The sequence below is a fragment of the Drosophila melanogaster genome, chromosome 2L, assembly GCF_000001215.4.
Source record: "Drosophila melanogaster chromosome 2L".
NCBI classification, from domain to species: Eukaryota; Metazoa; Arthropoda; class Insecta; order Diptera; family Drosophilidae; genus Drosophila; species Drosophila melanogaster.
The window spans coordinates 12,258,480-12,282,375 of NT_033779.5; the positions used below are offsets into that span (position 1 = coordinate 12,258,480).

General features: G+C 38.5%; 1 protein-coding gene across 10 annotated transcripts in view, besides 1 other annotated feature; it reads left to right on the forward strand.

The window, feature by feature from the left end:
• Positions 1-23,896, forward strand: part of bru1 (bruno 1) — a 138,435-nt gene that overhangs the window by 83,476 nt on the left and 31,063 nt on the right. For 6 of the 10 annotated variants that reach the window (NM_001273478.1, NM_001273477.1, NM_165002.2 and 3 more), the window contains 2 exons: positions 13,112-13,605; positions 20,358-20,440. In NM_001273478.1, coding sequence (NP_001260407.1) covers positions 13,122-13,605; positions 20,358-20,440 — 567 coding nt within the window. In that variant the 5' untranslated portion in view covers positions 13,112-13,121. Of the gene's footprint in view, positions 1-12,452; positions 12,869-13,111; positions 13,606-20,357; positions 20,441-23,896 lie in introns of those variants that run through there. The other 4 variants (NM_165003.3, NM_165004.3, NM_001169492.2 and 1 more) reach the window with 2 other exon arrangements.
• Positions 4,080-4,147: a mobile genetic element.

Here is a 23,896-nt window from a genome sequence, read left to right on the forward strand (position 1 = left end):
GTAGAAGAAAATAAAGTAGGAAAAATGTGTTGCCCATCAACAGGCGCGCTCAGTCGTCTGGCTAAATTTTCAAGGATATGAGTTGTTGGTTAATGTTATATGGCGCACATTTCCTACATGCTGCCGCTGCGTAGATTGCCAAGAAATTTGCTCCCGGGTTGGCCAACAAATTTCGCCCAGCTTCCGTTTTCATTCTTTATCCACTCGCCTTTTGTGCGGCAGAAATGCTTAAACTGTCGTTTAGTTAATGATCCAGCATGTAGTGGCATTCACCCAAACTCACTCTCGTACTCGATGTGAGTGTTTCTTATCTGAAGCAATTTTGTTTAGAGAGAAATTCCAGTGTTACAAGATTTTTCCAAATAAACTATGTACAGAATAAATTCAGGTATATGATCAAAAACCCAACCAATTTCGTTTAAGGATATTTAAACATTTATAACAAGCACTTACTGAACCTGAAAGGGATTTTGTTCGACCTTGAAATCTTTTCCAAAGCTCTGCTTTTTATTTTGCTCAAGGGTCGCTTCAATTAGTCACCCATATGACCATTGCGAATTCTCCAAATTAAATTCCCTGCATTTCACATACACCCTTTTCAAAGTGCCAAAAATGGACCCCTGGGAACGAGACACACAGCAATTATTCCATCTGCGGGTGCCGAAAGTCTAGACCACTCTACTCTCGACTTGACCAAATGGTTGGGTAACCGGAGGAAAAGCCTTTCCACGGCTATCACCTGTCACATAAATAGCGAACGAATGAATTATTAAAGCAAAAACTCTGAAAAACAGAAGGAGCCCAGCCGAAACTTTAACCCGCAAATGTGTGTGTGTGGCCCCAAACCGGAGTGAAAACTTTTTTAAGATGCTTAAAATGCGCCGCCGTCTGGAAGAGAAGAGGATATGGGAGGGAAATGAGGAAAACGGGGGGAAAACAAAATGACTAGCAAAGTCTGGCCAGCAGCGGGAAAGCGAAAGAAAGGCGGTTTTTGGGAAAAGTCGACCATTTGGATACCATATTGGCATACCAAATATTATGAAAAAATTAAAAATTCTATGAACATATTTTACGGGTTTTTTGGTCTATCTTGTAATTATGTATTTTGACTACTTATTTAAATAGTTAATATTTAATTTGCTTGGTTGACTTCGAATTAACTACTTATTTAAATAGTTAATATTTAATTTGCTTGGTTGACTTCGAATTTAATTGAGAATAGAAAATTCTTCCAAACCTTGATACCCTAACATTTTTTATCAGAAAAAGTTTGCTTTTCCTTTTTACTTGGTTATAAAAACGGTTATAATAAGCGTCGAAACTGCGGCGACTGCGAAAAGCGGCTACAAAAAGCGCAGTCTACTTTGCCTTTTCTTCTCACTTTTCCCCGCCTCTCACAGTTTTGTCAGTTTTCATTTTAAGGACCGCATAAGTGGCACCTGTGACCAAAAAACACACACATTACTAAGCTGTTGTCTATGCGCCGGAAAATTTTTGGCGTCGCGGCATTAAATTGGTTTGTTTTTGGGTCCAAATTGTCTGCTACTTCTGTGTGCTTATAAAATATAATTCGACAGACGACAACCAGGGAAAAAAGATAAATATATTAACAAACAAGTTGGCATAATATCAACAGAAAGTTTGTTGCTGAAACAAGTATGCTGTGGCATAAAAATAGCTAGCAAAAAGTTATAAATCTAAAAAATCAGTTTTGTAGTGTTTAAAGTAGCATTACACTTTTCTGTATCGAAAAAAAGTAATTTTTTCTTTAAATTGCGTTATATATCTTGTACAATTAAAAAGCAGCCCCATTACACAACTTATTAATTACTTTTTTTTTAATAAGAACCTTTTGAATCCACTTGAACTCTTTGCACAAGAGCGTAACCTCATTTAATCCAGTCTAACAATCAGACGCACTGCTGGTAATTCCGGCGAATAGACAAAGTAAATAGCAGCTAAAGGACCTTTTCTCCTTCTGAGCACAAGCACATAATTTTAGCCTGCCTCCTTCGGTGTGTCCTTTTTCGTTCCATTCTCAGACTTCGTCCTGGAGCAATTTGCCAGCCGTTTTATTTGCGGTTGTCGTACATTTATGGCCAGGCTATTTCCTTCTTGCTGCTGTTGGTTTTCCATCCTTTTTTCCTCGATGATGTTGCTCCTTTGTTTTCCAATTTGCCTGTGTGTAAGTTGCATGCACATTTGTGTTTAGTGTAATCTGTTTTTGAGTCCTGCTCCTTGTTGACCATTTGAGTGCAGCTCTAATTACACTGGAAATTATTCGAATTATGCATTTTAGTGAGCACTTATTCATTGTAACCACTTTCCAACCTGCTTTTGAGAATTGTGAGCATCGTTTTGTTGAATGCTATTAATTTAAGGTACATTCTTTTTGAGCGCCAAACTAAAAAATCTAACAAATTCTTATATGGTCTTCTCTTTTCATGAACTTTTGACATTACCAAATTAGGTGAGTTAAATCGAACTTCTAAACTCTAGTGCAAACTAAAATATCCCCCGGATAATCAAACAATTTAGCCATTCATTCTAATCCATTAATTCGTGAAATTGCTGCATGCATTATATATTTATTGGTCACTTGAACGATAAGCTAAATTCATTTCCTTTTTTTTATTTTGTACAAAACAAATGTATGTGATATTTTCATGAATATTTGGCTGTTGAATATGGAGGAAAAAAAGTTGACCACTGAACAAACTATTTTTTGTTGGTGTCCATTTCCTGTGGCGCCTTAAAATATGCAACGCTTTGTTCCTGTCATGTGGCATTAAGGCCGCCCAAAATGCGATTGACAGCCAACACCCACACAGAAAATATGGCCAAAAATAATGCCAAACGAACAAACAAACGTCAAGTAGTAGGGAATGTGTTTCCTCTTCATTTTTTTTTTTTTGTTGGTATTTCTACCTCTCTCTCTTAACGCTTTTCCAACGCTAATGCATAAAAAATTGACCCACATTTCGATTAAATATACATATTCATATTTACGTTTGTTTAAGCAACGAAATAAAAGTATAGAAACACCAACGGAAAAACCTTTTTTCATGAATAATAAAGTATTATACACGAAAGTTGATTCGAGCTTGAAAATAAAATCGAATCGATTTATCAATGTACCGGCTGGAGAGCAATTCAAGCTGACAATTTAATAATCAAAAGGAAATGCCTTTGGACAGGAATCATTGATACATAACAAAATAAGTTTAAAAAATAAATGCTCTAAAGCTTTATTTTGATGTATTTCAATGCGACTTATAATGTAATTTTGGAAGAAAAAAAAACCAACATATTTATATAGATGTTGGTTACTTCGTAAACAGCATTGTGAAGTAACCGCCTTTTTTTCGATTCGCGATTTTTGCTTCTAGCAATTTGCAACAGACAACAGATAAAAGATAAAAGCTTCGACAACAGAGTATCTGTGTGAGCCGAGTGTGTCTATGTGTGGGCGAGTGACACACTTATTGATGTAATAACATGTGCATTAAATATTTATTGTATTGGGTAGACAACATGGCACTTTCTTTCGTTTACCTTTGTGCCACTCAGACATTGCCCCCCCCCTTTTCCCATTTCAAAACACTTTTTATGGGCCACACATGGAGCAGAAATCGTAAGTGGCCTGGCCCAAGGAATTGTCTTCAAGTGAAGTGATTCGAAAGGTTTTTCCTGTAGATTCAAGGTGCATCTGTATCTGTGTGTGTGTGTGTGAGAGAGAGAAGCGTGTGCAGGTGGAAAAGTGTGTCACATTCGATGATGGGAAAACAGCAGCTTTTGAGGCCATGCTGAGCAATGGAGCCAAGACGTTTGCGTTATAAAATATGAAAGAGGGCAAATCAAATGGCAAAAATCAAACACTCGATGCGAAATGTGTGAAAAATTGATGTTGAAATGAATTGCAACTGAAATTGGGCAATCGCATGTGTAAATACAAAGTGCCATTGTTTTTCGTTGCATACATGCATCGTGATTTTGTGCTTTGAATTTATTAAAAAAAAAAAAGTGAAAAATTTCAAGTCAATTTAAAATTTAATACGGGACCGAGTACGGCATAAATAAAAAAATGACCTGCGGCCGATCGTTGCTTGTGCGTCCACTCAGCCAAAGGTTTTTCTGCACCAATCCTGTCCTCCTGTTAATCAGATGAAAATAACAACAAAAAATGGAAAGCAGCTCAGACATACAATATAATTTTTCAACCTTTTTTTTTTTTTGTTGCCTTATTAAACAATAACAAAGCGCGTAAAAGTCTATTATTTCTGCGTTTCTGTTTCTGTTTATTTTCCTCTTGCGTTTGTGCATGTGTGCAGCAAGAATTTTCACGAAATTCATCACAGATGTAGGACTTCTAAGTTAATACATGTGGAAATAATTTGTAAAATAATAATAGTATAAAAATATGTTTATGTAAAAGCTTAAACAATAATGGAGCTATTGTCTTTTAGCCAAGACAAACAAAACTCCTGTAAGTTGAAGATTCTTTTTTGGCCTTTTACAATATGTATTTTAGCCACGACACAAAATGGCAATAAATATTTACACAAGGCAGGCGAAAAAAAAAAAGTTCTATGCGAGGAAAAGCGTTTCAAATGCCAGGATACAAAATAAAAAAAAAATGCCGCCAAGTCACGTAAATAATTAAACACGTGACATGCGTCAAGTAGAGCCTGGCCAAAAAGAGACGGCAACTAAGCGTCTTTCGTGTGTGTGCGATAAGGATGGCTCTAAGGACACATGGCAAACTTGATGTCGCGACTTTTTCTTTAGACAAGTGGGCGTGCGTGATTTCGTGTGCTCTATTTGCTCTTGTTGCACTCCACGATATGGAGGAAGTTTCTCAGATTGCCTCGACTAAAAATAAACCGAAAGAAACTTAAATATAGATAGAAATAAACAAAAAAAAATAAATAGATATAATTTTGTGACAAATGTGCTCGCTTGCTTGCGAATTGATTTGTTTCTGTTATATCTTTCAATATTTCGCCCACAATCAAGAGATAAAAAGAGCATCGTTAAATATTTTGCCCCAAAGGATCGTTTAAAATATGGTCATCTTCGTTGCCCCTGGCTGTTGGCCAATTTATGTCTCGAGATTGTTTTTCAATAAATAGATGGTCCTTCTGTTTTTCGTTTTTGCATTGGCTTTAATGCTTTACCTGTCTGAAAGAGACGGCGAATAATGCTGTGTCCTTGTCCATTTAATGGTCTCTTTCCTGGGCAATTAGAGACACGGCTAAACGACTTTTCTTTCCCCGACGCTTTTCCTTATCCCTCATCCTTTCGGTCAACATTTTCCCAGGGGCCTCGTTGGCCATGTCCCGTTATTATGATTATCGTTTGCTCGTTTTGTGGGCTATTTTCCATCCCTCTCTAGCACGGCTTCGCAGCATCCTTTCGCTTTCGCAGCTCGTTTCCTTTTGTGCCGCGTTGACAAAATCATAAAAATGCACACAAAACACAAACAAATTATACAAATGTCTCCCGCATGAGAATTAAAATGAAGGGGGGGGGACTTAATTTTTTATTCTCCACCCAATCTTGGCCCCCCTTTGTTGTCACAATGTTGAGGTAATGGTCCCTAAGAGACCACGATGGCCAACAATGGCGGAAAGGGTGTGCTTTCGGGTCTAGGATAACGATGTGTTCCAGTTCGGAATGGGCTTAAAATAAATTATACATTCAAATGCGTTTAAAGCACGAAATTGTCATCAAAACGGGATATTCAATTGAAATGATTTTGCATTAATAAATAAATATAAGTTAAGATTGTAGATGCTTTGTAAGAGTTTAAAAGTACAATTTCAGCCACTTTCAGTCTATTGATTTCCCAAACAAAACGAGTTGAAACGAACCTTATAGTGTTTCAAAATGAAACTGATCAAATGCATTAAAATGCATCCATTTTTAAAATCAACGCAGCAAAATTTATTCGCCACTGCATCGAATGGCTAAAAACAAGAGTCATGTGAAAATGGTGTTGGCTGTTGGAAAAGGAAAATGGTGCAGTTAAGAGCATCGAATTGTTTCAATTTCGTTGGTAAACAACAATTGGCACCAAGTGGCGACAATTTTTGCCTGCTTCAAACTTGCCAAACTTGCATGCGGGGCATTCGTTTTTTGTTTTATTTTCGCTCACCCCCCCTCGGCACTTTTGGAATTTTCATTTATAATTTTCCAACCTTTTTTTTATACATTTTTTTCTCGAAGACTTATGCTGGCAAAAGTGTTAACCCCTTGCTTTTTCACTGCCGGGAGAAGAAAATAAAAATCATTTGGTTCAATTTTCCGCATATCTTGCTTCGCTTGGTCGGTTGGAGTTTTCGGGGGAGCGTGTGGAATTCTTTTTCGCTTTTTTTTTGTTTTTTTTTTTTGTTTTTGTCTCCCGAAGCCATGCAAATCATTTTCTTTTTCATCCAAGGCCCCCAGTTGTCGCTGCTCGCATTCAGTTTGGGGATTTTTCAGAATGAATCAATAAATTCCGTCTCTCCGGGCGGAAAAATTTCGTTTCTAGAATTTAATCTTTGCGAAATTGGAACCCTTAAAAATTGGGAACTCTTAAATTTTAGCCCAAGTCAATCTTAAATAAAGAAGGTAATATTTTTGAAGTATAAAGCTACTATTATAAAATGCTAGTTAAGTGATATATGTATTGTTTTTGGAAAATAATACTATGTACTTCTAAGACGGAATTAAATTAAATTGTATTAAATCTTTACATTAGTTACTTGAGCGTATCCAAATTTCGCTTTTCCCACCTTCGTCCTTCGAGTTTCTTTTCACTTTTTTTTTTACTTCCGTTTGCCAAAGCCGTTGGCATTGTTGAAATTTTTGCTCCGCAGTTGGGCGAAATGCCTGTACTTTTGTTTTAACACCAGAACTCAAATCTTTTTTTTTTTGGGGCATGTGTGTCATTGCTGGTTCCCTTAAAGAGCATCCAAAGTTTTTAATATACCAGAAAAAAAAGGGAACACATATGTATGTATTGGGCCCAGAAAAAGGGAATAAATATATATTTTTTCTGGTTAGAGTATGCTCACATGTATTCCATTCATTTCATTGTGGTTAAGGCCTGGCTCGAATCGCCGCCTCTCTTGGACTTTTGGGCATTTGGCTGCGTTAACATTACGTTTCACAATTTAATTTTCTTTTTTTTTTTTTTATTTTTTTGGTACGAATTTTGTTCTTTTTTCCCAGTGACATTGAGAGCCCAGTGCTGGCATCCCTTTGTGCTGCTTTATCTTTCGACAGACAAACGTACATACATATATATATTTTTCACTCGATTCGGCTTTCGGTCCTTTATTTTTGCCTTTTCGGTTTCATTTTTTACATGGCCACAAGATTTACTTATTTAATTTGGTTTCCTGTGTGGCGGATATTTATTGCACACTTTTTTTCTTCTTCGGTGACGTTGGCGTTTTATTTTCGTGCTTCTGCCTTTTTAATTTGTGTGTCATTTTCAGTTGTAAAGATGGAATGTTATGGGTGAGCAATTTAAGTAAATGAAATGCTGCAGTCGTTGAATTTATATTCGATGGAATGAACGTCTCAAGAAATGGTTATTTCTTAATGATTCCAGTGGATGTAATTCCTTACTTGCAAGTTATTTTTTCTTCACCATTAGTTATTGTCGAAAAGTCCAAAGCCTAACTTAACTTCAAAAGTGTCCCCCCTTGACACTCAACCCAAACATTCCAAACTCCCCAATGAACTCTGCCTCATCAACCTCTAATTAGTCAACATAATCCGGCTCGGACTTTCAGTCTGGTGCCAAAAATTCCCCACTGCGATGAGGAATTCAAATAAAATGCCAACTTTGATCTATTTACAAGTGATTATTAACAACAAAATTGGGAATGGGAGAGCCAGACAAGGACAACAACTACAAACGATTTGGAATTTTTGCTTAATTACACACGAGTCCTAAACTCAACAACGACCCCATCGCCGAAAGTCCCATGGAAATCCCAGGAGTAGAGTCAAAAAATGAGCTGCATCACCTTCATCATCCTTCCAGTCCCCCAGACAGTGTTTCCCCTCCCTCCCCTTGGTCTGGCCGCTCTCTGCTTTTGGCCATGTCAAATATTTGGGCAAAGTCCAAGCTGCGCTCCCTTTTTCCTCTTTTCCATGTCCATAAGCCCCATCTTCTCCTACCCCTTTCGTCAGCATTTGCTCATCCAATTGTCGCAGTGGAAGGACGAAAGCAGAGCAAGTCCTTGCACAGGTTTTTGGGTCTATGAGGGTGTGGGGAGACACGGGGGGACCCTTGACCAAAAAAGAACAGCGCGTTGGTGGAATGAACTACTTTGGGCGCTTTAAAGAAAAGGACTCGGCATCCATAAAACAATTTCTAGGAATATCTCTTTAGCAAATATAAAATGTTGCAAAAAAAAAAACATTTCATAGCAGAAAATAATATTTTAACAAAAATATTATTTATAAAAAATTTCCAACTCGATAAGTTCATAGGGTATCAGGGAATTCGTTCATCAAAACATCGCTCCTTGGTTATATTGTTGGCATTGCCTTTTTCGGGGTTCACTGACTGTCAACATTGGGCCACCCTAGTCACCATCCTGGCCACCCTGGTCCGCCTTTCCTTCCGCTCTGGTACCCACCAAAATCGTACACCTTCCCACGTTTCCATTTGCCTCCAGGGTTGCCAGACAACGCACAGTCAGCGGAAAAAGTCGCGTAGCTCGACGAAAAGCGAGGGAATGGCGCCGGGGGAAAGCGGCTGGAGAAAGTGCCAGGGCCTGTGCGAAAATAAAGCAAAGAAATCATTTTTAAATGCGGCTTAAAATTATCTTTGATAAGCGTGCTGAAATGTTCTTATTTTTTTTTTTCATTCTCTGCTGTTTTTCGCGCAGTTCAGTAATTTATAGTCTTCTGAACTTGAGTCGCATTAAAAGGTTATTTCTGGCCAGATCAAAGGAAACTCCGGGTTGGGTGGGTTGGTTGTTGAGTTTAAGCTGCTTAAAAACCGCTAGGTTGGTTATTAACTCAAGGAAAAATGGTAAAGGTGCATACTTCATTTTATAGTTTAGCGATGAAGGGGGATTATGGGAAATATGAGATTTGAATGGGGCTTATATGCATGGTTGTAAAATTAAGATATACTACAGAATCCGGCAGTATTACCCGAAAAGAAGAAAAGAAAGCGGCAATATTGTTATAATTTAATGCAATTTTATAGTTTCTTGAGTTATTAACTGAGAAAATCTTTAAGCTTTCTTTCCCTTTTTTTATGAACGTTTCGTCCTCGCAAAGTCCTTATGCCCTACATCAGAAATTGCACTGTGAAGCTCTGTATAAAATCTACTGGGTTTTTTTTCCATTCCCATTGATTTCACTTCTCTAGTATACCGCACTAACAACAAAAAACCAATCAGGGAGAACAAAGAGCAATGAGTAACAAAATAACAAGAATCAAAAGTTCACTCTGCTCCAAGAACAACAACAACAACAACAATAGCATGGAGTGGACGACTCCACTTTGCACTTGATTTGTTGTGAAGCAGACGCTAGACATAAAAAAAAGAAAATTATCCAGCTCACCTGCAAAATAAGAGAGATCCGAAAAACAAAAAATAAAAAGTAAAATGTGAAGACTAGCAAAAGTTGTTTGAAGAATTTTTCAGCTGCTGCCATCACTGAAAAAAATACTTAATAAAAATACTTACTTAATCCAAGTGGAGTATCATTCATGCTTTTAATAATTTTGCAATACAAAAAAAAACTTAAAATATTTTAAAATATTAAAATAATGCATTCAAGAATATAATTATACACTATAATTTAAAGGTGCTTTTACTCTTAATTAGTGTCCTTAAAATAAACTAAATTTATGATCCAATTTTTCCGAGTGCCTCACAGCTGCTGCAACTACATATATATATATATATTTTTTTTTTGTGTTAATTTTCCTCACCTTTGTTGGTAAAGTTCCGACTCTTTGTCCTTGTGCCTGTCAAAGTGTTGACCCATGTCGACGCCGTCGAAGATGATTTTCCCCAAACACCTACCCACAACTTTGCACGGCATCTCAGCCAGCTGTCCCAAGTGGGCCTTCATTTTGAGGCTAAAAAACTTTTATAATAGATTTCAAATTTCTCAGCCGCCGGATATTCTCTGGAGTAATCAAGCAAATTAGTGAGTTTCTCGAGAGAATCGCAGGCGTGGTCCAAGTCCAATCCCTATGCCGAATTTCAAACACCCACTTGGCTCCCTCGACAATTTTGCGGTTGGCAAATTGTTGACAGCTGCTGCAGGACGAGGTCCTTCTGCTTTTCCTTCGGCTCCTTCGACAAATGAAGATAAATGCCAAGAAAAGTAAGCGAAGGAAAAGAGCGCCAAAGTTTGCTTTAAAAATTTAAAGAGTGAAATCTTAAAATTTTAACTGGATCTCAAATGGGACAGTCTTTCTTAAGTTTAAGGATGTTAGATTACAGGACATAGTTGAGTCTTTAAAATTATTTTTTATTTAAAACAACAAGCTTAAATTGCGAGTTAGCATTGTGTACTTGTATTACTGGGGTCAAAATATCGCAGAATTTCCTTGTTGCCAATTTTATTGCATACTTTTTGTTGATGAAGATGAATTGCAGTTTGAACTTTGATAGCAACAAAGTTCACTACGTTTTGCTCGTTCATTCTTCGTTGAGTTGTTCAGTTGTTTTTTTTTTTTTTTTTTTTGTTTGTGCTGGGGTGAAAGTTTTGTTTTTTGGTTAAAAAAGTTTGGGATAAAATTGTCGCAATTGCATGTTTTATTGGAACCTTAGCTGAACTCGGATCATGTACATTTTACACCGCAAAAAATAGGTGAAATGGGTATACAGTTTCAATATTGAGTACTATTTTGAAATACTTAGAATTAATATTTGAAATAATGCGTGAAACCTGAAGAATGTGTTCTTTAAACTTTAAACACGTAGAATCATTGAATATACATATTTCTGATTTTTCCTTAAAAATTTATGTTTATTTTCTATCAGTGGAGTAGAGCAAGAAATGCAATAAATGTGTCAAAGGGTCGTTGCAATTACAGACCGTCCCTAGTGATTGCCCACGATTTTGCAGTCTAGTGTAAGGGCGTGGCATCCGCCCCTGCCTCCAGTGACTTACAAACTTTAACTAAATTAAAGTCAAGACGAAAAAGCTAAGAGAGGGTTAAGTGGGCAGAGTGGGGAAGAACGAAAGTTTGAGTCTGGAAAACACAGAGCAAAGAAAAAGTTTAAATTACAAAATGCAACAAAGAAGTCGCAAAGGGCGAAATGCAACTGGAACGGGATGACAAGAATTTGGTAGATAAAAGTGAAACTTTTAAGAAATTAGAAGACAAAGTAGAATTAACAAGTAGCACCAAATTTGTGTGGATATAAACAAAAACAGATAAACAATCCGTTAAAAAATTCCTAATTCTAAACCAAAAACATGGGAAATTTTTCTCCTGACATATCAAGTTATAATAATTTGTTAATTGCACTTCCTGCTAACCGATTAAAATCTAACTTCTACTGGGCACCAAATTTGTGTAGATATAAACAAAAACAGATAAAAAGAAATTCTCAATTCTAAACCAAAAAATGTATAATAATTTGTTAATACGCCCTGCTAACCGATTAAAATCTACCCTCTACTGGTTACTTTCTATATACTCGAAGTGGTCAAATGTATATTTAAACCTACTATCTATGTATATACTTAATTTATTCTAATTTAAAGTAAACTCTAGTTTTTGGCTCACCACCGTAAACGTTAGTAGACAGTAAGCCTTAAATCAGCAGGTGTGGTGTGGAGGTCCTTTGCCCAAGTGTTTGCTCATCGCGCTTCAGCCGACCCAATTCCATTCGAAAAAGCTCAAATCGTTTATTTACACAAGCAAATGGCCATTAGGTTAATGCTATTTGAGGTCTATTCGGCCAGAAAATCGACAGGGCCAACAAGTGGGGCGCGCACTCAAGCCAAAGTCCAAGTTGTTTTAGGCATTCGAATTAGCTTTAAAGTCCGTTTGAGCACGAAGACAAATCGCAACGTATCACATTTCACATAATTAAGCAGTAGCAAACACACCCTAATGATGATGTCCTGTCGTTTGTGGTATTTTCACATGCATGAAATACCCTTATAAAGAGAACCTTTCCTGTTTTTCAAATATTCATAGGATAAATTCCTCGAATTTATTTTTCAGATTAAATACGTATGTCGGCCTTGGAGTTGAGCGATTTTTAAAACTTGATCACCCGTTAATTTTAATACCAATGCAATAGTTTGTAGCTATCTCGCTCTAGACAGTCTCCACTTTTGATCCTCTCTCCTTCTCCATCGAGCTTTTGACCTTGAAGTCTGTTCTTTTTCCTACGCTCTCTTTGGAATGCACTGGAAGGTCACAACTTCCACCTGACTCCATTCCAATCGCCGCAACGATTTCTCGTTCATTTGTCCATCGACGATTGACCGAAAAGGAAGTGCGAGAAAGAAGAAGAGGAAGAGGGAGGAGAAGCGAAGCCGCTGCGTTTATATATTAAATATATAGCTTTTTTTAATTAGTCACGTTGAGTTCCGAGTGCCGTGTTAAGTGGAAGTATTTATTTAGGCCCTTAATTTAATCAATCCGACCTCGAGTGTCCGTGTGCGTTAACAGTAAACGTGAAGCGTATTGGTATTGGTAATTGGCTGCCGCTAAATTGAAAGTTTCAAGTTTTCCCGTTCATTATTCATTATTCGCGTCGACCGTGTAAAAAATTCAGTTTGATAACGCAAATATGTTCACCAGCCGCGCTTCGTTTTTGGCCAATCGCCGCATGATTTTCGATTTCTCCGAGAAGAACAACGATATCTACTTGGAGTAAGTGCTAGTGTGTGATAACTGTAAAAGATTTGAGTACAGTGGACACTCGTAGAAGTCGATTCCTTTCCACACTTTTCTCCTAGAACTGCAAAAATTGTACAAATATCTTTAAAATAAAATAACTATATTAAGTATTGTAACATATTTTAATTTTTAATAGGCACGTCACAAATTTATATTACCTCATTTATCGTGACTTCACTGTACTAATCCTGGCTCTCTCCTTCCAATCTCTTCCAGTGCTTTTGGTATGAGTGATAAGAGCAGCAGTGCAACGAACAGCCTGCCGAATAGTCCCATACACAGCAACAACAATAATCCATCGCTGCTGAACAACAACAACAATAACAGCAACGGCACCAGCAGCAACAACAGCTTAAACGTTGGCAACAACAACAGCAATCCGAGCTTGGGCGGCAGCAACAGCAACGCACTGGTTTCCGTAGGCAGCAACGGTATAATGTCCGCCGCCGGTTTGGTCAACAACAATAACAATCCGTGCAGCGCCAACCGCAATGTGGTCGCCATGGTCGACGATGACGCCTGCTTCCGTCTGGATACGGACGCCACGGTGACGTACGGCGAGAAGGAACCGGATCCGGACAACATCAAGATGTTCGTCGGCCAGGTGCCCAAGTCGATGGACGAGTCGCAGCTGCGCGAGATGTTCGAGGAGTACGGCGCCGTGCACTCGATCAACGTTCTGCGGGACAAGGCTACCGGAATTAGCAAGGGTAAGTGTTTCCAATGGGAACTATTAGTTCTAGACAATATTTAATTTTCCATTGCACAAGCCCCAGATAACCCTGTTTTGTGCATCCCTAGAATAGAAACTTTAGAATAATGACTAAAACATTTTCTTTCACTATCATATGATGTTGTTCAGAGCTTCAAGAGATACTTGTGATTCATTCCTACCGCCTAAGAACAACAACTAAATTCAAGAGAAACCAAATTCGTATCCTCATTTAAAATTTCAGATCAATCGTGTTAGGTTTATTATTAATAAGATAATTGTTATAATTGTCTTAATATTTTCCACGAAGTCCCCAGAAGTTATGCTAAGAAATTTAATAAACCAATGCGTTCTTAAGTTATGTTTGCTATAGTTATATTCCTGTTAGCGACAGACCACTGTACGATTTCTCTTTTCTTGTCCATCGCCTTTGTCTGGCTGATAAATTACACTCGAGTTTGTTGCGGTAAATAGCTAAAAGCTCCGCCAAAACTTTATCGTCCCCTTCATGGAAATGAGAGAAGTGCAGACAGAATTAATATGAGATATTGGTCTAGCCAGAACACAAATATACCAAAGTCGTGCATTCGGTGCATACATACATACATACATATGTATTCCTCTATGTCTCCCCTTCTCTCCCTTTTAATTGCATTCACTTGCAATTGCCATTTCATTTCATCAGCAAATTGCTTTTTGTTCGCTATTTGTGTTTGAGCAGACATTTCAATAGCCTTGAGCTTTGCTAATGGAGATTGCACCGAAACTCGGGGGGAGGACTATGTGTTGATTTAAATAATACAATTCAGAGTATTCAATTCTTGGGTTTTATTTAAGAGTTTAAGATCAAGGCTTAGGGATTACTGATTAAGGACTAGTTGGTGTAATAAATTGTAGGCTATTCAAAGCTTAATGTCATTTGAAATTATTATTTAGATTATTTATTAAGAAAATAGAATATACTTATGCGAAATTTCTGACAAAATCAGTTTATTTCGTTCAGTTATTTATTTTCATTGGAATGGAAATCTCTGCGAGTTTCGGTATTCCCTTTCATTATTCCAATATATTCATTGTTCTGTTCATTTCTCCGCCTCTTTTTCTGAGGCCTCTCAACTGCAGTCAAGTTTCTATTTTTATTGATGTGCTCTTTTTCCCCCATTCATTCATAACGACATTTCCACTTCTAATCTCTTTCATTTCCAATTGCCATTTGGCTCCGATTTTTCTATTCATATTTCTGTGAGGAGGATTCATTCTTGTCTCGTTTCCATTGTGCATTTGTATATTTTGTGTTTCGAAAACGTTTTGTTTACTCAGCGTCATTGTTATTCCATATCCAACTGTCTATTTAGCTTTTCCATCTGTATTTATCCCATTTTTTTTAGTTGTTGTTGTCTAGTTTTCCGACTGCCGCTGACAGGTTCATCCTTATTTTTGTAAAAGTGGGCGTGGCTGTGCTGTTCTGGTCGGTAGTGTCCGAAAAAAAGAGGGGGCGTGGCAAGGGGAAATGCGAGTGGGAAAAACAGTTTTAGAAGCACTTAAGTGGCGCGTTGTGTTGATGATTTATGACAAGCAACGAAAAGTAGTCACAGCGTTTTCCACTCCCAAAGTGCTCATGTGAAAATGTTCGCTTTTATTGCTGGTATTTTTGTCGCTGGAAGAGACTTGTGCAAGTCACAAACACAAAATCGACACAAATTGCATTTCAAAGTTATTATTTATGTCAGCGCAAAGAAGGAGAAGTAGGCGGTTCCTTTTTTTTTGTGGGCGTGCCAGTGACCTACAACGAGTCGTGGCGAAAAAATAAAGTGGTAACGAACTTTACTCATTCTTGGTTACATATTTTCAAGGGTATATTGGACTGCTTATAGAGATGAAAAAGAAACCAATATAAAAATTATATTTTTAACTTTTCTTTAGACTCATATTATTTTAATTAAGTATTACATTTTATATTTAACTTAATCTTAAGTGACCTTTAATAGACGTAAACACCTGGTAAATACCCACAAAACTTTGTCTAGTGAACTACTTTTTATTTCGACCTTTTTGGGAACACCATTTTCTCCGCTTGCATGATGCATTTTTCGTTGGTCGCTTTTTTTTCTCGATTTAAGCCAGCAAAACTTCCTGCTAACAACATTTCCATTTAGATGGCAAAATGTAACCCAGTTTTAGGCTACCAGTGGATTTTAAAGGACCTCATCCATATCCTTAGACTTGTGCAACTTTTTATTCTGCTGCTGGCTTTTGTCTGTTGCATTTTTGTTGTTTGGCGGCTGACTCGCTCCTTCCTTTAAACCAAACAAAATGCAAAATGACACTTTTAAGTGCGATGGTTGACCTCTGAACCAGAAAGTCGTAAATAACTAAAAATACCAACAGCAAAACGAAAATAAATAAAAGGAATCGACCAAAAAAATTTCCTTTTCGTTTCGGACAAGTATTTCTGGGCTAATGCTTCCCTTTCCTTCTAGCACCCCGAAATTGTTATCCTTTTTGGGGCACTAAATTTCGTTAGCGGGCAGTTTTTCCTCCCATTTTCTCCACTAACTTTTCCGCCTCTCTTGGATTTTCGACGTTGTTGCGGGTGTTGCGGTTTTACGGTTGATGTTTTTGTTGCATTGTGGCCAAGAGATAAAGGTGAGAGGTGTGAAGGTTAGGGGGTCAGAAGAGAATGGTGAATGCGGCGGGGAAAGGTGGAGAGCAGAGGGGCAAGGTTAAGCGCTTGGGTCATAATTTATTAGCGCTTGCGGTTCGGCGATAGAATGGGTAGTATTTTCCGAATACGGGATAAATGGGCGTTATTTTCTCGGGGTCGGAGCTTCAGGTTGGAAGGAGTTGAAGCATAGCGAGAGGGATTTTCTGCGGTTCTCGTTTCGGATTGTTTCAGGTGAGAAAAGGTAGAAACAGGTAGCTTTTAATTTGATATTGAATGAGCTGCCAGAGGGGAGCGGTGCAAAATGTTTTGTGGCCTCTTTGGTTTGGAATTCGAAGTTCTCGCGGCTTTTGTGGCCAACGAAACGCAGCCAACTATGAAGAAATTAAGATTTCCCTCGCACAAATCTCACTTCAATTTTAAGTAGATATAATGAAAAATCGATTCTTAACCTGGTGCTCTAAAAGGTTTACCTTCCTTTTTTAAAGATATCCTATTGGTAATATATTTAAATTTGTTTCTAAGAAATACTTTTAGCTCACATATTTCATTGAATTTTCCCCTCGTACTTTTACATTTATTTATCGCTCCCCTTTCTAATCAACTTAATTACATTACGTTATGGTAAAAGATTTCGATAATCATTAGTTTTAAGCCCTTAAGCTAGGCTTTTGCAGATAAACCACCCCGTGACCGTATTCAATTGTGAACTTGCTGCACCCCAAAACAAGAGCATATGTCACTGTTTCCCACCAAGCCAGCCACGCCCATCGCACGCACCCCCAACGCCCACTTTTTTTTTAGTCGAGCCTGTGATTTATGACCTCAGCCTTATAAAAAACCAACTCGCTGACCAAACCAGAAAAGGAAGAACGAAGAAACGCAGATGAGAATCCACCCAAAACCAAGGAAAAGAAATAATATAATTCACACTGAGTTAGAAATCGGGGTTAAGTGGGGTTTTTCTTACAGTCCCAAGTAGGGGGGAGTGGTGGAAAATCTTGGTCAGTTAGCAGATTTTTTTTTTGTTTTGGCTGTTTGCTAGCGTCGTCCCCATTTTAGTTATCTTTCGACTGCCTTGAGAACTTCATTTTGAAAAGCTTTTCCCAACTCTAAGACCAGCTGTCCAATGTCGCCTCGGAAAAAGGAAAAGTAACGCACTTATCTAACGCCTTCATCGGTCGTTCTTTTTTTTTTTTTTTGTTAGTTGCCTTCTTCCAGGAACTTTGTGCTCTTGACATTTTTATTTAGCTGCTGCACTGAGCGTGAAAAATGCATAAAATTTCACTTAATTTTATTCCACATCCCCCTTGCCTTTGCTGCGCACCAGAGGAAAAGGCGAATTTCAATTTCAAATTCAGGTTCCGAAGAAGTAAATTTCGAGCAGTTTGAGTTTGATTTCTTTTTTTTTTTAGATTGCAATTTGGTCATGACTTTTAGTTGCCATTGGAGCATTACTAAACCTTTGTCACGGTTCAGGTGAAAGATTCAAGTATAGTTTCGATATAGATTTTACGAGCATAGAGAAATCTAGTCATCATTTAAGCAAACAAAATTTATTTTAGTATCCAAAATCAAATATTAATTAAAGTGTGCCAGATTTAAATATAATTGAAAATTGCTAAAAGTTACTGTGTTTTCTAGTTAGTGCAATATTGCAGTATTGCTTTTAATCCCACGTATAAACATCGTATATACAAAGATACATTTGAGATTGGCTCGTTTCAGCTGCATCCTTGATCCTGTGCAATTTCTCGTGTTTGGTTCCATTTACTTTGTGCTCCTCTACTAGTCGTAGTCAGTAAATCTGTGGGTGGCAATGTTTAAGGACATTGATTTATTTAACTTCGATTAATTCGTTTCGTTGCGCTCTTCGTTCACAAACGTGTTTCCAAGGTTTTTGTACTTTATGGGTGATATATAAAGGTCGGGATACATATATATAAGTTAGTTTAGTTTTTGCCGGACTTTGGCACGTCTTGTCTGGCGGCTCTCGATTTCATCTTCCTCCCACTTGCCGGGATTAAGTTCTTTTTGTCCAAAAACGTGACTGGGTGTCGTTTTCATCAATGTTGCTGTTGCTTTTTCTTCGATTTTCCTTGGCGTTTCCTTTATTTTTCCTTCGTTGGCAAACTTGTTTTTTATCGCTTTGTTCTATTTGGTTGTGTTTGTGTGTGTGTGTGTGTGTGTGTGTGCGTGTGTCTTGGGTTTGATTCTAACTGCAGTTGACATGCACATAATGGGAGTTGTGTGAGATTTTTCTTCGTTTTCTGCGTTGTTTTGATGCAGTTCCGTTGCCTCCTCCTTCGTTATCCTTCGATTGCTTTCCGTATCTATAGCTTCGATCAGCCAGAACCAGAATGCAGTATCCTTGCTCGCCGACGACTATGTTTTATTGCATTCCAAATGGTTTCGATTTTCCTTCATTTGTTACATTTAACGCTAGTTTAATTTTAAGTGATATTTAATCTGCTCCATTGAAGGGAAGTTGAATGTGATATTTTCTACCAGCTTTCCTTACTTTTCAGTGAAACACAATATTCTTTTATGATGGAATAATAATAATAGAGCGAAGAGCTTTGTTATACACTTCCAATTAAAATTAGATTTAAAAGCTTTGATTTCACCCAAATTTACTCCATTAAATCACAAAAATATTTTGAGGAACCATTTACCCAGAGAAAAAAAATCGTACACCCCTTTTAAATATTTTTATGTTTTTTGAAAACGGAAAAGCTGGTCTCATAATTCACTCAAACGTCGGATGTGCCGACGACTGCTGCGTCTAACCTCACTCTGCCAGATATTTAATGGCAGTTAAAAAAGCGGCCGCAACGAGAAATGAAAATATTTGCAAATATGTGAAAAATGCAGAAAAATGTTGGTGGTGACATGGCATAAAAAGAGAGAAACTGCGACAGATTGAATTACCTGTGTGGGGCGTCGAAGTGGGGTGGCACTGAGCCGGATTCTACGCCCCCCTGGCCAACCAACCAACCGAAGGGGGAAAAAGGCAGCCAAAATGGCCACCACTAAATGCCGCCGATACGCTGGTGGGTAATTGCATTATGCAACTATTGCATTGCCGTATTAAGTTTTGTTGTAACCAGCGATGCCATCACACACCGCTGAGCCCGAGGTTGAGGTAGGCCTTGAAATTGGGCGGGAAAATTGTGGGAAAATGCGGGAATATGTGGGGAAATTGCAAGTGTGGGAAACGATGGGATGCAGTGAAAAGTATAGGTGTGTGTGTGTGTGTGTGTGTGTGTGTGTGTGAGTGCAGGATCCGGAAATGGATTTAACCAAAGCTCTGGATGGCAGTGTATGTGTGTGTAACTTGGCCACAGATTTGGCGCATAAAAGAAAGGGAATTTCTGCCACATCCAAAACAGAATCTACAAAAACGTATTTTGGTAAAATGGAAATGGAATGCCATGCGAAAAGAGAGTTAAATAAAAAGGTAGGTGGAAGGTTTTCTGGCTTTATTTAAAGAGACATTTAAAATATCTGAATGCTTTAATATTATAAATATATTTATTAAAGTAAGAGGAGTAAACTATGTATACATAAGTATTTTGATTGTACTTGATAACTAGAAGGAGCTTTTATTATACCATCTAAATGTTAAGTTTACAACATGTATGACACAGGGTAGAGAAAACTAATGTTTAAATTTAAGTATCACTTAGTATGCTGGTCACACTTGCCGTCGACTCGCACCCTCATAAATTCCAACACCTTGGCCACCCTCTTTCCGCCCAAAAGTCGTCCGAACCGCCTTCGTGGCACCCTACATCCTTCCCAGGAAACTAGCACTCCAATCTCAAACGCGACACATTTGCCGGGGCTATAATGTTCAATTTAGTGCTAGGCTGTCATGTTGTTGCCACATTTCTAGTCGCCCCCTAGGCCACGCCCATGGCTTACTCAGTTTTCACACGTTTTCCATTCGCGCATTTTGCCCTGCCCACCTCCGCTAATAACAATAATTTTCATAATTTCCCATTGCCACCTTTTACGAAGCCAGCTTGCAAATAAACTCAATTTAACCCTCATGCTAATCTTATGCTACTCCCTTTATTTTCCAGGTTGCTGCTTTGTGACATTTTATACGAGACACGCCGCCCTGAAAGCCCAGGATGCTTTGCATAATGTTAAGACGCTAAATGGGGTAAGAAAATTTTGATTTGTGTTACGATTTTATCAAGCTTAAACCCTCTCAACTCCATTATAAGTTAAACGGAAATATAACAACAGTTTCAAACGAATATATACCTATTTTAAACCAAGATTTATTTCGTTGAAAAACGATGACATAAATTTTTGTTTTTTAAACGATAACATTGAATTTGTTCAATTACCTAATATTATTACATTTAAAATTTAAAGTATATTGCATTTTAGAACTCCAAATTTTCTTCAAGTGCTCAAAAGCCGTAGTAATTACCCTTTTGAATAAGACATTGTTAGTCACCTCGAAATGCGTTCGAGCCTAAATTGAGGCACTCGACAGAGAAGTGAAAGAGACATGGGCATCACGGTCTTTAATTGGAATTTTCGCTGATCCGACACAAACAAGGGAAAACTCTATAAACTTATCATGAAACGCTATCATCCGGCTGACAGCACAGCAAGCGGGATATTTTGTGGGCGTGTGAAGGGACGGGGGGACGGGGGATAGCAGCATCATCGTCGTGATTCCTCTCGCCTCCTTCATTATGGCTAACTGACTCGCTGACTGACAGATTGACTGGCGTTTGGACTGACAGAGCCATGACACCGCACAAAAAAGCCAGAAATACTGTGGGGCTAAAATAAAATGCATCGCAGGGGGAAATGTTTTTGTAAAGCGCCTCGCCTGCAAACAAAAAAAAAAAAAATAATAATAACGTGGAACGTGAAATTTTTCCTCCTCTATTTTCCAATATAGTGTTTTTTCTTCTCCTCGCTCTGAACATTTCCCTATAAAATGCAAGTAATTTCAAAAGTTTAGCCCTGTGTCCTGTGGCAGCTTAAAAATGGAGAAGAAGCGCAAAAAACTGCGAAAATTGTTAGCACAAGACACGCGCCAAAAGTATTTTCTTCAGACTTGCTTGCGTTGAGGTATGATGAAATGTTCGATAAGTTCTAAGAAATTGTTAAATATTTTATATATATATATGTGCAAAAAAAGCAGGCTAACGTAGATGAATCAAAAGTTTCAATAATAAATATAACAAATCTAGCAATCTAAGGTAGAAGTGTGTTTGTGGGGAAGGTTATAGTTGTGTTTTCGATTCAGCACATCTATGTACTTCCTGCATTTTTTTTTTGAATGCATTGAGTCCTTGCAAGGATATAGAATAGGTCGATCATTATTCCGTAATTTTTCTGGCGGTAAGAGAGCAAGCCAAACCGCAGGCACAAAAATGTCAATTTGCACTTTGGACCAGAAGCAGCTGAAAAGCGGAAAAGCAAGCAGAGTTCTGGAAAAGTTGTCAGCACAAGTGCAAAGGGAAAAGATATAGTGGTATGGGTATGGCTACGCGAAGGGGTATGGGTGTTGCGGGGAGGGGTCAGGAGATAGCGAGCAACGTCAGCAAAAGCGAGCGACATTTGGCAATGTTGCTTTTTATTTGGGGTTCCCTTCACTTTTTGTTCGTGCGCTGTACCCTTTTTTTCTGCTTTTGTAGCGCCATCAAATAAGCATTGAATATTATTATTATTTGAAAGCCATGTGTTGGCTGCGAAAAAGCAAGCAGGATTGGGAGAAAAAGCGGAAAAGCTTCCTATGGACAATGCTTATGTCATCACGTTATCGGCTCCCAAAAAGAGAAACTGACATAATTTGCATGTAGCTTCGTGGCTGCAGCTGCGATATTTATTTTAGAAAATTGCTATGCCACACATTTGTGGCGATGACGGCTAAAAGGGCGTAGAACGGGACATGTGCGTGCTGCATATGATTCCCATCGTTGTTGCCACTGCTTTTGGCAGCTCCGCTGACAGGCTTTGACGTTGCCTTGTAATTTTCTTGCACAATTGCGATTGTTATCGAATGGGGGGAAAATTCATGTTGATTGCTGGTAAACGTTAAAAGAATTATTTAAAATTTTATTTAATCGTTGACTTTTAGTTTGTGACCGATTGCTTCGAGCTTTTGAATTCTATATCGTTATAATGTCAATCGATTAACTTGCAATTACCTCCCATATCGATAACTTATCGCAGTGCTGCATTTGATGATCCACATTTCGCAGATCAAGTGTGCACACCGGCCGATAATTGCCCCAATAGAAAACAGTTGCTTGCGATATTTCAACCAATTACTTGGTGGCAGGAAAAAGCCAACCACGAAAGCTGGTTGACAAGGCGAGGAAACGACTTCCACCTTCGAAACTCGGCTTCTCCTGGTGGGGGCGTGAATGCCGCCTGTGTTTGACTGGTAATTGCTACTTCCTGCATATAAATAAATTGGCTGAATAAGAAAGGCAGAAGGTGGCGGTGGCGGTGGCGGTGACGGAGAGCCGGGTTGACTTTGGCTGCAATTTGTAACCAGTCGCGTTGCGTGTATTATTTACGGCTAGCAGAGGTTGGGCCATGAAAGCAGGAAAGACGGAATGGTGGCAGAGGGCAGCGCCCGAGGGAAGTACAAGGACATTGCCTTCTAGCGTAGACTGTCGTCGTTTGTTCGCCGCCCGTTTGCCAATAAATCACGCGCCATTAGCCAAGCTGTAGTTTCACGCGGAGGTGAGGACGTGACACGCGTGATAGGTTAATAAAATGTATTTTCAGTAACTATAGTAGTAGTTTCGACCAGTCCAACTTTAGGAAATAGCTTCGTCCAATAGATACTAGCAAGCAATTAAATCGCAAAACTTGGATGACACTGTATGCCATGGCATTTCCTGTTTGCCCCAAATCACGATGCCATCTCTAAGGACAGAAGGCAGACTGACCTCGTGCCCGATACGCGGTCTCTTTTACCGTGGAATGGGGCGTGGTGCGAACTTTAAGCTTGTTTTAATTAGAAGACGCTACGAGGTGTGTTTGTGTGTGTGTGCGAAAAATTACATTTAAAACACGCTGCAAAGTCTAACGCATATTTTAGGATTTTTGCTGCAGACCCCGTTAACATTTTACACACCGCCCGTGTCCTTTTTAGCGAACGCTGAATAAATGTGTTTGGCTTTTGTCAAGGATTTAGGCGGAGGCTTTGTTCCGTGTCCTGCGCGAGGCTCCTTTCTGCCTTTGCCCTGCATTCCATTCATTATGCAGCTTAAGTGGATGATGGTGGTGGTGGCCCTGCGGAAAGGAGGAATGGGCTCTTTCGCCCGATTTCCCCCTATTCCCCTATTGCACCAACGGCAATCCCTTGTCGCCGTTTTTGGCGACTGCATTTTGGCCCTAAGCTCTGTAAATTAATCGCGGCCTTCTCTCTTTCGACCGGAAGCACGGAGCATATTGCGCTCTAATATTTCAAATGTGATTAACACAGTCCGGATTTGATTTTAACGAGAGTAAAGGGTAGGATTAAAACAAGCAAGAATACGAGACTTTTGGTGATAGAAGGAATTTGTACAATATAAGAATTCATACTAATACCATGGAGCTCACATTATTTAAACATACCCTAATATAAAAGAAT